Source organism: Hemibagrus wyckioides, linkage group LG05 (genome assembly GCF_019097595.1).
Source record: "Hemibagrus wyckioides isolate EC202008001 linkage group LG05, SWU_Hwy_1.0, whole genome shotgun sequence".
NCBI lineage: Eukaryota > Metazoa > Chordata > Actinopteri > Siluriformes > Bagridae > Hemibagrus > Hemibagrus wyckioides.
This window is the reverse complement of record NC_080714.1, coordinates 24,266,038-24,280,233: the sequence shown is the minus strand read 5'-3', so window position 1 is coordinate 24,280,233 and position 14,196 is coordinate 24,266,038. Positions and strand designations below refer to the sequence as shown.

General features: G+C 40.2%; 1 protein-coding gene across 2 annotated transcripts in view; it reads left to right on the top strand.

Moving 5' to 3' along the window:
- The window catches only part of tbc1d22b (TBC1 domain family, member 22B), a 68,791-nt gene that overhangs the window by 11,281 nt on the left and 43,314 nt on the right, over nucleotides 1-14,196 (top strand). For both annotated transcript variants that reach the window (XM_058389928.1, XM_058389929.1), the window contains 4 exons: nucleotides 851-1,018; nucleotides 5,055-5,125; nucleotides 8,106-8,234; nucleotides 11,142-11,207. In XM_058389928.1, the coding sequence (XP_058245911.1) occupies nucleotides 851-1,018; nucleotides 5,055-5,125; nucleotides 8,106-8,234; nucleotides 11,142-11,207 (434 nt within the window). The remainder of the gene's footprint in view (nucleotides 1-850; nucleotides 1,019-5,054; nucleotides 5,126-8,105; nucleotides 8,235-11,141; nucleotides 11,208-14,196) is intronic.

Sequence of the window (14,196 nt, the reverse complement as noted above, 5' to 3'; positions counted from 1 at the left end):
CTGCACCTGTCTATATCTAGTTGTCTGTCTGTCTGCCTGCCTGCCTGCCTGCCTACATCTGTCTGTATTTAGTTGCCTGTCTATCTGTATGTCTGTTTGTCTGTCTAATTGTCTGCTCCTGTCTATATCTCCTGTCTATATCTGTCTGTCTGCACCTGTCTATATCTAGTTGTCTGTCTGTCTGTCTGTCTGCACCTGTCTATATCTAGTTGTCTGTCTGTTTGTCTGCACCTGTCTATATCTAGTTGTCTGTCTGTCTGCACCTGTCTATATCTAGTTGTCTGTCTGTCTGCACCTGTCTATATCTAGTTGTCTGTCTGTCTGTACCTGTCTATATCTAGTTGTCTGTCTGTCTGTCTGCACCTGTCTATATCTAGATGTTTGTCTGTCTGTCTGCACCAGTCTATATTTAGTTGTCTGTCTGTCTGTATCTCTGCCTGTCTGTCTGCACCTATATTTATAGGTGTGTCTATAGATTTATCTATATCTAATCTGTCTGTCTGCACTTGTCTCTGTCTGTCTGTCTTACAATATCTTTGTTTATGTCCAGATATCTTCTGGTCTGTCTCTATCTGTGTCTGTATCTGCCTAGCTGTCTGTCTGTCTCTCTCAAAACATCTGTCTATCTGAATGTGTATATCTTTCTGTATGTCTATATCCATCTATTCGTCTGTCTGTCTGTATCTACCTGCTCGTCTATATCTATTTGTATCTCTCTGACCCTGTCTATATCTGTCTACGTCTACCACTCTTAGCCTGTCTGTCTTTCAGTCTCTTTCAATGTGTGTCTGTCTCTCTGTCTTGTGTTTCATGTCCTCATTCCTCAAAGCTTCATGTGTTTCTTGTCCAGAGCGCAGCACTCTGCAGAAGCAGCAGTCTCTCCCGATGCGTCCCATCATCCCCCTGGTCGCCCGCATTTCAGACCAGAATGCATCTGGAGCTCCACCCATGACCGTGAGAGAGAAGACACGACTGGATAAGTTCAAGCAGCTGCTGGCCAGTCCCAACACCGACCTGGGTGAGTGACACACACACACACGCACTGTGACAATATAATAATACCTTATTTAATACACATTATATCAGTCTCATGCAGTCATCTTTTATCATACAACAGTGCAGAATTCTTGGTTCTGATTGGTCGAAGGCCAAGACATCTATTAGGTAATCTGGACAGAGATGAATAGTTGTCATGACATCACGATTCAGCCTCTCATGTTCTTTAGTTGCTGCATAATTAGCAGGAGAGCTGAGTAGCTCAGCTTGAAGGCGTTTCCTTCGGGACCTCTAACATCAGGAGACGACACAAATCGAATGAAAAAAAAGAAAAGTTTGAACCTTTTCTGTCCCCCAATGTCACTTTTGAAATCTTTCTTCCCGGTGCATGTGGGAGGCAGGTAGAAACAGCGGAGATGGTGGGAGTGCTGAAAGAGAAACTGTTATTTTCGTCTTCCTGGGGTCGTGCTGAGCAAGCCTTCTGTTCTCTGAGCACGTTGCCGCGAACAGGCGTTTAAACACACCTCGGAGCTGTCGGAAAAACCTGAACCAAGCCGTGTGAGCGCTTTTGCTCGACGCTGCTGCTCTGACTGTAACGGTTCAATTAAGGGAGAGCGGGCTTTCATCATGCCACCAAGTGAAATTGAAACGCTACCTCGAGCTCGGGTGAATGCGACTGACGTGTAGATGTCGCAGTAGGGTGTCGGAACATATCACTAAACTCTGGAATGCTCTTCCTCTCCTTCTTCTTCTTCTATGTACTTCTAGTAAGTGTGTATACAAGCAGGATAACAAATTAGGGCTTCTTTTGTAGTTGCTAGTAATCTTGAACACTCGTCTCGCCGTCTCGCCTCAGTTCGTCTTCGCGTGACGGCTGGCAGGAAACCAACTCCACCGGAGTCGTAGGAGAGAGAATTTTTTTGTCGTAGAAGATGTTTTCCCGTTTGTTGTAATTCAAAGCTTTCACCGCCGCCATATGTCGCTCTTCAGTGTTAACAGAAAAAATAATACAACACAGAAAAACCCTCTTTTATCTAAATGGGCTGTAATCACCCCGAGGGTCTCACTGGAGTTTATTTATTTAATTTTTTTTTTAAAATGTCACTCCTGCAGCGGCTGCCTGTTAATTAGCCGAATTCATTATTTAATTTACGCACCTGTCATCGTTCGAGAATAATAACGCGCCTTCTCTAAATAAAAAAAAAAAAAAGGGGCAGCAAATGGAAGCTTGTATGCTAGCAGATGGACTCGGTGTTTAAGAGGCGTAACCTCTCAGCGTGAGCAAAGTCCTGCCAAGCTGGAACCACACAAAGGAACCGGAGAACGTTTGCCATGACTTTTTCCTCGGACCCGGTGACCGCAAAGCCTCCGAAATGACCGATATATCCGAGCATGAGAACGATTCACTTACTTACAAAAATTGCTGTTGTTTAGTTGGAGACGTTTTAGAAGCCTTTTTGGAAGTTGTCGCATTTTATTCAGGGGGCAGGTCCAGCGTAGGATGTAGTGTATGATATACGTTTGATTCCCTGTATAAATTAAAAAAGAAATTTAATCAATCAGACGATCTGATCTGTAGTTTTTGACTAAAGAGTCTTAAAGTCTGAAAAAGGACAATAGTTTATCAGGAATGTTGAATTGGCGCCAAGAGGTAAATAGTTTTGTCCAAATCCATTAGCGTGTTTACTTTTACATCGTGTGGACACCTGGCTTCCTGTGGGTCACTCACCTGAGGAAGGGATGGCACCAGGATGCATTATGGGAAGAAGACAAGATGTTGGAGGCAGTTTGAGGCTCTAGGCTAAGAAAGAATGAAAGAAAGAGAGAGAGAGAGAGAGAGAGAGAAAGAGAAAGAAAGAAAGAAAGAAAGAAAGAAAGAAAGAGAGGAAAAAAAGAAAGCGAAAGAAAGAAAAAGAAAGAAAGAAAGAATGAAAGTAAGAAAGAGAAAAAGAAAGAAAGAGAGAGAAAAAAAAGAAAGAAAGAGAGAAAGAATAAATGATTATTATACAACAGTGCAGAATTCTTGATTCTGATTGGTCAAAGGTGTTTATTAAGATGTCTGTTAGGTAAGAAAGGATCTGGACACATAAAGGAATTGTTGTTAAGTGAGATGAATAATTGTCATGACATCACGATTAAGACTCTCGTCTTCGGTTGCTGCATATTACTGTATCAGAAGAGCTGAGCAACTTCCTTCCATCAGGAAACGACACAGATCTGATGTGACATTCATGTGGATGTAACTTCGACACGTAGCATCCACCTAAACATTACCGCAGACCAAGTACTCTCCTCCATGACAGCAGTCTTCACTAATAGCAGTGTCCTCTTTCAGCAGGATGATGCTCCTGTCACACTGCAAACATTCTTCAGGAACAGTTTAAGAAACATAACAGTTTAAGAGTCAAAGAGTTCAAGTTGCTGACTTGGCCTCCAAATTCCCCCAGATCTTCATCTGATCGAGTGGCTGAGGGATGTGCTGGACAAATCCATAGGGGCCTCACCTTACACCTTACAGGACTTAAAGGATCTGGTGATAAAGTCTCAGTGCTTGATACCACAGCACACCTTCAGAGGTCTTGTGGAGTCCAAGCTGTGAAGGATCAGAGCTGTTTTGGTGGCAGAAGGAGAATTTACACAATATGAAGCAGGTGGTTTTAATGTAATGGCTGATTTGTGTGAAATACAGCACATGTGACAGGGACGGAAGGAAGGACGAAAGGATGGAAGGAAGGATGAAAGGACAGAAAGAAGGATGAAAGGATGGAAGAAAGGGCAAAAGGAAGGATGAAAGGACGGAAGGAAGGACGAAAGAACGGATGGAAGAAGGGATGGAGGGACAGAAGGAAGGAAGGAAAAATGGAAGGAAGGAAGAAAGAACGGATGAAAGGATGGAAGGTGGAATGGATGGAAGGAGGAAGGAAGGAAGAAAGGATGGAAGGAGGAAGGAAGGAAGGAAGGAAGAAAGGATGGAAGGTGGAATGGATGGAAGGAAGGAAGGAAGGAAGGAAGGAAGGAAGGAAGGAAGGAAGGAAGGAAGGAAGAAAGAATGGAAGTAAGAAGGTAAGAAAGGAAGAAGGAAGGAACGAAGGTAGAAAGGAAGAACGGAAGAATGAACGGAAGAAAGGAAGGAATAACCGAAGAATGGAAGGAAGGATAAAAGGAGGAAGAAAGGAAGGATAAAGGAAGGGAGACAAAATGAAAGGAAGGAAGGAAGAAAGAAAGACAGAAAGTAACAAGGAAGAGAAAGAAAGAAAGAAAGAAAGAAAGAAAGAAAGAAAGAAAGAAAGAAAGAAAGAAAGAAAGAGAGTTTTTTGGAATTACTCAGTGTATTTTTTTCCATAACCAGCTCCAACTCCATTTGGCCATTAGAGATGCTCACACTCTCACACACACACACACACAAACACACACAGATACACACAAACACACACACACACACACAGACACACACATGGTTTCAGTTCCAACACAATGATCAAGATGTCAGACTTGACAATAACAATAACAACAACAACGCTTCATCACAACCGCTTCGCACTTCCTGTTCTCAATATGTTGCTTTCCGCACTCCTCCACAGTCAGAGCAAGCCATCTGTAAAGAAGTGGTTCCAAGCCCATTTTTCCCACCCGGCTTTCTTGCCTTCAGCACCGCAGTTAACCTGCCCAGATGAAGTTTTGATTGCTTGTTTAATAGTCGGCAGGAGGGTAATTATTTTGAAAATCCGTGCGAGGTTACAGGATGGCTTTCTCTGAGAAATGACTATACATCACGCTAGGCAATGTAAGGTGTGCCCGTGTTTGCTAATTAAACCTAATTGTTTATTGACACCGAAATAAAATGAGGAATGATGTACATTAGGCTTGTAATCTCAGCAAAATGGCCGAGTGGCTCGTTTTGTTCGGATCGTGGCACAGATATTTTAATCACGCCCGATTGAACAGGCTGCGCTATACGCTAACTATCGATCTCTCGTACACTATTGCTGACCAGAAAGGTCCTTCTGTGGTTTATAACCTGTACGCTTTATTGATTTTAATGTTGTCTGTTTGGACAGAGGACTTACGAAAGCACAGCTGGTCAGGGATCCCACGGGAAGTACGTCCTGTTACCTGGAGACTTCTATCAGTGAGTATATACGATATCACACTTTGACGCTGGAGTTTATTTTAATGCCCTGAAAACAAGGAGCATGTGATCAGTCAGATTTAATTCAGTTTTATTTGTGCACTGCTTTCCACAAATCAAAATTAAGAATAAAATGAATAAAGTTTACATTTAAATTTATTATAAAATAAACAAACCAGAGGTAATGGATGAGGTGGTTCATGGAAGAACTCCAGATATATAGAAATATTACATAGAGTTTACGTGTAGGGTTTAACTCATTTTTCTAAAAAAAAAAAAAAAAAAAGGTGTAAATTTACACATATTTAGGAACATGAGTAGGATAAGAAATATCTATCTATCTATCTATCTATCTATCTATCTATCTATCTATCTATCTATCTATCTATCTATCTATCTATCTATTTTTATTTATTCTTTTTTTCTTTTTTCATTATTTATTTTATTTTATTTTATTTTATTTTATTTTATTTTATTTTGAAATTTCAGAACCTTCCTAAATACCATTCTATGTAAGCTCTAGAGACTGTTGTGTGAAAATCCCAGAGATCATCAGATTTGGAAAAATCCTAAAACGAGCCCATCTGGCACCTACAACCCTGCCATGTGTAAATCATAGAGATTACGGTTTTTCCCCCCGTTCTGATGTTTGTCTGAAGCTCTTCAGCTGTTTCGGGCATGATATCATATCATATCTAGTATTGCTGCAACGTGATTGGCTGATTGGACTGCATAAATGAGCAGGTGTGTAACATCCTCATAAAGTGGATGGTGTGTGTGTGTGTGTGTGTATGTATAATATATATATATATATATATATATATATATATATATATATATATATATATATATATATATATATATATATATATATATATATATATATATATATAATATGTAAGATGGCTGATCTACAGGATTACGTCTGAACACAGAGCTCCACAGAATGGAGTAAACGCCCTTAAACCCTCCATGCTTCATATAGCATTTGCAAACAGATTAGAGACGGCAGTTCACACACACACACACACACACACACACACACACGGCAAGTGAGCCTTTTAACTACACACAGCATTTTCATGGCATGTTTTTTCTCTCTATGTGTCATACAGGTATAGCCAGGTCTTTGTTTACTCAAAGTGCTCACGCTAATCATTTGCATTCTTTTTGCGTTTACGTTGGCATTTAATAGCTGTCGACAGGTTGGACGAGGATGCAAATGAGTCGTGAATGCGAGAGATCCTCTCTCTCTCTCTCTCACACACACACACACACACACACACACACACACACACACACATACACACACGCGCACTCGAAAGCTTCAGACGAGAGCTTGATGGAGTGCTCGCTAAGTGATTCTGAATCATAGTTATTATTTGCCTGTCTCTAGCACGTGGCAACACTGTGTTTGTATTTTTTATTTTTTTCCCGTGAGAAAATTATTGTGGAGGAGATAAGAAACGTAGGGTTTTTTTTTTTTGTTTTTTTAGTGAGCAGAAAACAATCGTTGAAAACTACATCACCGGATCAGAGCATCGGTGTGCGGATGGAGCAGATCCAGCTGTGAGACAAATTAAAAGAAAAAAAGACAATTAAACAAAATGGCTTTGTCATGCTGTGGGGACATTTATTTATTTTCCTGATCAGTTTTGCAGCCGCTTCATCACTGCAAACCAATACGGAGTTCTTCAGACTGGTCATCTTTATCCTCAGATGAAACAGTTCGAACGCAGTGGGCGTGGTCTCTTCCAGGATGGCTCCGCCCCCCCTTCCACAGTGCATGAAGGCTCATTGAATGGCTTGATGAGGATGAAGAGGAACATAACGTAAATCTTTCACATCTTAGGGTCTTCACACACACCAGATCTCACACATGGGAGATTTTGGAGTGATGTTAGTAAGCGCTGTCCGAAACCATCATCATCAAAACCCCATTTGAGGTGATACCTTTAGGAAAAACGGTGCTCATTGTTCCAGAACTTTCCAAAGGCTCCGGTGAAGCTCTTCTCATGGCTCTCAGTGGCTCAAGACCTTAATAAAACACTTTTTGCTGGTTTTTCCTTTAAGGTGACGCCGGTCTGTATGAATTCATCACACGGAGAAAACTGCCATCTTTGTACAAACAGACTTTGTCTCATTTTCTTCACAAATTAAATCGGTGGAGGAGAGAGCTGACTACACTCACCACGCTCCAGAATCTCTCAGTGGGTTGAGATCTTGTGAGATCTTGAGAGGCCAAAGCATAATTTTTATCCTTATCAAGCTATTCAGTGTGTCTTGGTGTCCTGTGAATGGGGGCGGGGTCATCTTGGAAAAGATCACACCCATCAGGAGAGGAAGGTTACATCATAGAATATTCATAATCATCTATAACATGGCCATTAATGTTTTGAAAAGTGTCTGAGACAAGGATGCTGTCTTCTCCTCTCACATACGTCTCATAAAGTCTCTCTCTCTCTCTGTCTCTTTCTTTCGGTCTCTCTCTCTCTCTCTCTCTCTCTCTCTCCGTCTGTATGTATGTCTGTCCTTCTGTCTCTGTCTATCTGTCTCTGTCTGTCTCTCTCTGTTTGTTTTTCTGTTTGTCTGTCACTCTCTGTCTATTTGTCTCTCTCTCTGACTGCCTGTCTCTGTCTGTGGTCTGTCTGTCTCTCTTGCATGCTCTCTCTCTCTCTCTCTTCATCTGTATGTCTGTCTGTCTGTCTGTCTCTGTTTGTCTTTCTGTTTGTCTGTCTGTCACTCTCTGTCTATCTGTCTCTCTCTCTGCTTGCCTGTCTGTCTCTGTCTGTCATCTGTCTCTCTCTCTCTCTTTCCCTCTCTCTCTGTCTGTATGTCTGTCTCTCTTTCTATCTTTGTCTGTCTCTCTGCCTCTGTCTCTCTCTTTCTCTTTCTCGTTCTCTCTCTCTGTCTCTATTGCTCTTACTCTTTCTCTCTCTGTCTCTCTCTCTCTCTCTCTCTCTCCCCTTCTTTCTTCCAGGGCTACCTGCCAGCTAATATGGAACGCAGGGAGCTGGTTCTCCAAAGGAAGCGTGAGGAGTACTTCGGCTTCATCGAGCAGTATTATCACTCCAGAACAGACGAGCACCACAGAGACACCTACCGACAGGTAACATCCTGGAAACTCCCTGACTTTTTAGAGCTCAGTTTCCCATAACATTTTAATAACTGTGTATCATAACACTTAATGTAGCTCTTCAGCATTTCAGCTTAATTACCTAGAGTCATTCTCACACAAAGGCTTCAGGATGAATGTGTTTTCAGTTGTCCAGAGACCACACGTTCTGTAAAGCCCATAATCATAAATACACACTTACAAGAATAAGCACATTTACACAGTAAGTTGGTTATGATGCCTTGTAAGCATTTTAATAAACTCTAATTATGCACTATAAATAATTCCTTACTCAGACTACCAGACTCACTACATAAGACTCACTGTTTATTCGAATACAATGTTCTGTACTTCATAGTCTTCATTATTGTATCGTAACTAATAATGAGTCTTGCGCAATTATAAACCAATTATAATATTTAATAGCAGTTGCAATACATTTGAAATATTTAATACGTCATCACTGAGTCATGTATTTGAGAATTTAATAACTTGTAGTAGTAAAGATGCCAGTTTATTTATTTATTTATTTATTTATTTATTCATTTATTCATATATTCATATTTTACCTTTTTAATATTTATTTTTTTATTTCTAGTTTACATTTTAATTTTTTGTCATTTTTATTTTACTTCTTTAAATATTTATTTATTTTTATTTTACTTTATTTAATGTTTTTATTTATTTTTATTTTTACTTTTAAAATATTTAATCATTTACTTTTTTTTTTTAAGCTCTGATCTCATACTCAAGAGGAATTGACTTGCTGGTGGCTTGGGTTGCTACCCTCAAGGGTGTTTCTTGTACCTTTAATATGTATCCTTTCATCTGGAAACTTGGATATAGTGTACCTTTCAAATGATTTATGGTACGTTAATGGAGCATAATTTGTTTCTAAAGCTTCAGAGGAAAACTACGTGCACTTTTCAAGGTTAAATGATGTATATTAAAGGTACAATGACAAGGAATGGTACAGTTTAGTACTATGCTGATTCAGCACTTTGGAGTAAGTGAAGCTAGTTAGTGGACCGCTTTATTTTTGCTTTATTTAGCATGGTGGATCATCACTTGAACACTGGGGACGAGGTAGAAGAACACCCTGAATGAGACACCTGTCCATGGCTTGTATTATGTATTTAAGCAAAAAATAAAAAAAAATTCCTGGCAGACATTTTGTTTTTTTTAAGCCAGTCGTACAGCAGAGCCATTATTTCTTCTTCTTTTGGCTTTTCCCTTCAGGGGTATTCAGCGAATCATCTCTCTCCACCTACCCATATCTTCTGCATCCTCAACACTTGCACCCATTAGCCTCATATCCTCATTTATTACATCCATATACCTCCTCTTTGGCCTTCCTCTTTGCCTCCTGCCTGGCAGCTCCATGTCCAACATTGTCCTACCAGTATACTCACTCTCCCTCCTCTGAACATGTCCAAACCATCTTAATCTGGCCTCCCTGATTTTGTCCCCCAAATGTCCAACATGAGCCACATTTTCTAACAAACTTTATTAGTCCTCTTTTTCGAAAGTATAAACAAGCTAGTAGCCTGACCAGGCAGTTACTAAAGGATGAATGAACGAGTGCTGTAACTGCATAGTTCATGTTCACGTTAATATTTCGTGGTCTTTCAGATATGTTGTGGCGTCTCGCTTCGTATCCTATCTGACCACTGACTTTTCTGTTGCCATGTGAACCTTTTCCTGTCAAGATTTCTAGCAGTTTCTTCTATTTGTATCTGTTTAGAAGACATTATCTGTTCATTCTGAATAATGTATTCATATTCGGTTACATCCTAATGGACACTGAACAGCAGGCAGGACATTTTCTACCCACATGACCTTAAGATAGCATCATATTTACCTCAGCGGGTGCGAATGGCCAACACTTCAAATAACAGGGGAGCAAGGTCGCCGGGAAATGAGAGCGCTACTCACTGGCTCTCTGGCAAAAGTCTCCGTTAATAACCGCAACTTATATAGCATGCGTTATTAATGGAGGAGGCAGAGATCGATAAGCTTATAGGTTATAAAAGTCGGGTTAATGGTGCAGGACTGAGACTTGGCAGCCTTGTATTTTATTCTTTTCTTTCCGTTCCGTCGTCGTGCAGGATGGAGCTGCCCTCAGCCCCGAGCACTTCATTTCCCCCAGCGCGGCACAAATGGGAAGCAGACCTTTAGGGCTGTTTATGAGGTTGTACCGAGCGGTCTGAATGGCCCCTGGCCGTCTGCAAGACACAAAATGACCTTTTAGCTTTGACATCGGCTCGACGGCGGGAGCGCTGCCATCGACATGAATACAGACGCTCTGCACTCCGCTGACCCCTCTCTGACCTGACCGTATGCAGCCGTTTCATTTCCAGTCCAGCTCGATGCAATTCACCAAAATGTCTCATTATATAGGAAAACAGCAGCTAATGCCCTATTTGGGCTTGCACGTTTGATCCAATTTCTCAGCTGCAGATTACAGCATTTTGTAATCTTTTCAGTAACGTTAGAAGACCATATAAAGGCAACAGCACAGCAATAACAGTTAGAAAACAGAAAACTGGAAAAACAGTAAACGAGGGCCGAGCAACGGGGAGGTCGGGGGTTTGAGTGTGTTTGAGGAAATGGGATACAAGCGAACGGTTTCTTTCTAATCCATTTTGGAGTTATGTTTGTTTTCATGGCCTATGGATCTCTCTGAGTGGACTCGGCTCGTTATGAAGTCCGATCGATGCCGCGCTGTCCGAGCTTGATTGATTTCCCGAACTTACTGTAAGAGCTAAGGCATGAAACTCTATTTAGCTCGTTCTGGCCTTTATTGATTCACCCTGAGTTTTGCCATGAATGCCCATGTTTTTAGACACACTAAATTGGGGTGTGTGTGTGTGTGTGTGTGTGTGTGTTTTTCCTCCCCAGATTCACATCGATATTCCTAGAACGAATCCTCTGATTCCTTTATTTCAGCAGCCACTGGTACAGGAGGTGAGTCCTGTCCTCTTTTCTTTTCTTTTCTTTTCTTTTCTTTTCTTTTCTTTTCTTTTCTTTTCTTTTCTTTTCTTTTCTTTTCTTTTCTTTTCTTTTCTTTTCTTTTCTTTTCTTTTCTTTTCTTTTCTTCCATTTCCTTCCCCTTTCCTTTCCTTTCCTTTCCTTTCCCTTTCCATTTCCCCTTCCCCTTCCCTTTTTATTTTATTTACATGAAATTAATGTGAAAAGAGGAAATATTTTTTTTTGTGGACGTACGACAACATTAAAATCGTCTCAGGAAGTTTTTTTTTTTTTTTTAGTTTTTGCCATCTTATTAAAGTCTCACCATCTGGGTTACCATATGTCTATTTTTTTAAAGCTGCTTTGGGACAGTTTCTGCTAAAAAGTGCTACAGCAAAAAAAAAAAAAAGACCTGAAAATGGATTAAAAATGTTGTAATTGTTGACAAATTGCTGTGAGATAAGAGCAATACAACACTTTATTGATGTGATTTTCCGATAACCATAAATTTATCCCTCTGGAAAATATTCAAAAGGCCAAATTTAGAGCTTCATGAACAAATTGCTTTCATTGAATAATGCACAGAAAAATCCATTTCTTTATAAAGGTTTATTGGCACTGTAGCAACTGTTCTTATGCTTTCATCATATTTTGTGAATTATTTATTTATTATAATTTCAGTATAATGTTTTTTATATTGTTTTATTGTTGTTTACTGCTATTTTATTATTATTATTATTTTTTACTTGTTTGAATTTGTGTAGTGACTAGAAAGGCTCCTATAAATAAAATGTTTTATTTATTTTTTTATTTTATTTTATAATTGGGAGTGAGCAGGTTCTTCTTTCTCTCTTTCTGTTTATCTGTGAAACATATTCAAATGATTTTCTTCTATTAATCCCACATGCCCCACACCAGCAGTAGAGAGATATCAGGTTGAAACTCATCGGTGTGTTTGTTTATAATCCAACACCGGCTTCTCGTCCCGGTGCAGAACCTTATGCTGACCCAGCACCGCTGAAATATCACATAACAAATCCCATTACTGGATTTATCTTGTAGTGTCATCCTGGGTGAAGGTCATCATATGGTGTCTCATGCCGTACCTTCACCGGAAGCAGACTGGACTCTCGTTATTCTCGAGGCAGAAATGTGGAATTTTCAAGAGCTGCATAAACATCAGTTTAAAATGTTTTAAAGCTGGTGTCGAATTGTACACGGTCTACAAAAAAAACGCCAAGCAGGATTTTTACGAGAAATCCCGAATGGTTATGGATGTTTAATCCCCTTATTTACCAGCAAACTGCCGTCAATTTCACCACTGGAATGAAAATCGACTTATGGCTTCAATCAGTATAAACAAAGGAATTATTTTATAACTGCGAGTCTGATATAAAATGAGTCAGGACTCTGTTGGATAACCTTACACGGAATTTTAGTGGTTGAACATGAACACCTTCAAATTTTAGGCACTCTCTCGGAGAGTAGAAATGGGTTTGATATTAACATTTGCTTCAAACATTTACTAGAAAAATCACCCCTCGTAGACTAGATAAAAACAGAAATACTTATGAAACAATAGAATTTCTTAAAGCCCTGAGTGTCTACTGTCATATGAGCTTCATATTAAACACCGCTGTGGAGTGAGACATGACAAAGACATTCAATGCCGAACATGGACACAACAAAAACAGGTGGAAATTTAATTTTTTCTGGCTTTGGGAAACCTTGTTAATGTGTGACATGGAAAATCTAAAAGTCGAACATTGGCTTGAACATTTCCTGAGCACATCCACTGACTACATTCACTCCAGGAATCCAGGAGCCAATCTGTCCTCTGCTTATTTCATGAAAGACTTTTTGTGCTGAAGAATGAGCTTAGCAGAGACGAGGAGATTTGGAACGCTATACACTGATTCGGGACCTTCACGTAATTGCAGGTGAACTTTTCTTATTATTTATATACGTTAGGCATAGGGAATTTTCAGTCCGAAGAAAACTTCATTTCAGCTTTTCACTGATAACATCATCTACCCGGAAAGGCGCTCAAATTAAGATTTCCGTTGGAGGTCAGGAGATGATTTCCCACAATTCTGTGCTTCGAGTTAAGTAAGAAAAGCCCGAGAGTTAGAGACTTTAACTTGCTCCAACCTGCCACCATTATGATGAGATTGATTGAGATACCGTTTGTTTTCATGTGACACTAACAAGCAGTGATCATGATTTCAGAGCACGCTATTTTGTGTTAACACTCGCATGTTTATTATCTCTTTATTAACTCTTTTTATTCACATATTCAATCCATCCATCCATTTTCTACACCCATTTTATTCTTAATTAGGTTCACAGGGATCTGCTGGAGCCTATCCCAGCACACATTGGGTGAAAGGCAGGGGTACAGCCTGGACAGTTTATTTGTATAGCGCTTTTAACAATGGACATTGTCTCAGAGAAGGCTAGAAACATAGAAGAAATGAAAAAGTTTCAATCAATTTAGTTCATTTTTATCCCTAACATTTATCCCTAATGAATAGCCTGAGGCGACGGTGGCAAGGATAAACTCCTTGAGATGATACGAGGAAGAAACCTTGAGAGGAACCAGGCTCAGAAGGGAACCTCATCCTCATTTGGGAGACACTGGCCAGTAAATAATGTAAATGTAAATAATGTCCCTTTTTTCAAACGTTTGTATTCACATGCAATTGAAGAGCTCCCAGAGCTCCTGAGGAACTGACAGCTCAGCGTAATTTCATTATAGACTTAGCACTAATTCCTTGACCGATGCAGCAACCGTTCAAAGACGGCGAGACGGTCAGATGGTCTCTGAGTGGTTCTATCCATGGCAGTCCCCTGGGTCACTGGCTGTACACACCGATTCATCCCAAGCAGCAGTGAGCACCACCAAGTGATGAGACCCCAACCAGGGGTAGAGCGTCTGGATGGATCAGGTCCAGAAAGAATAAATGGTCACACTGGAAACAGAACA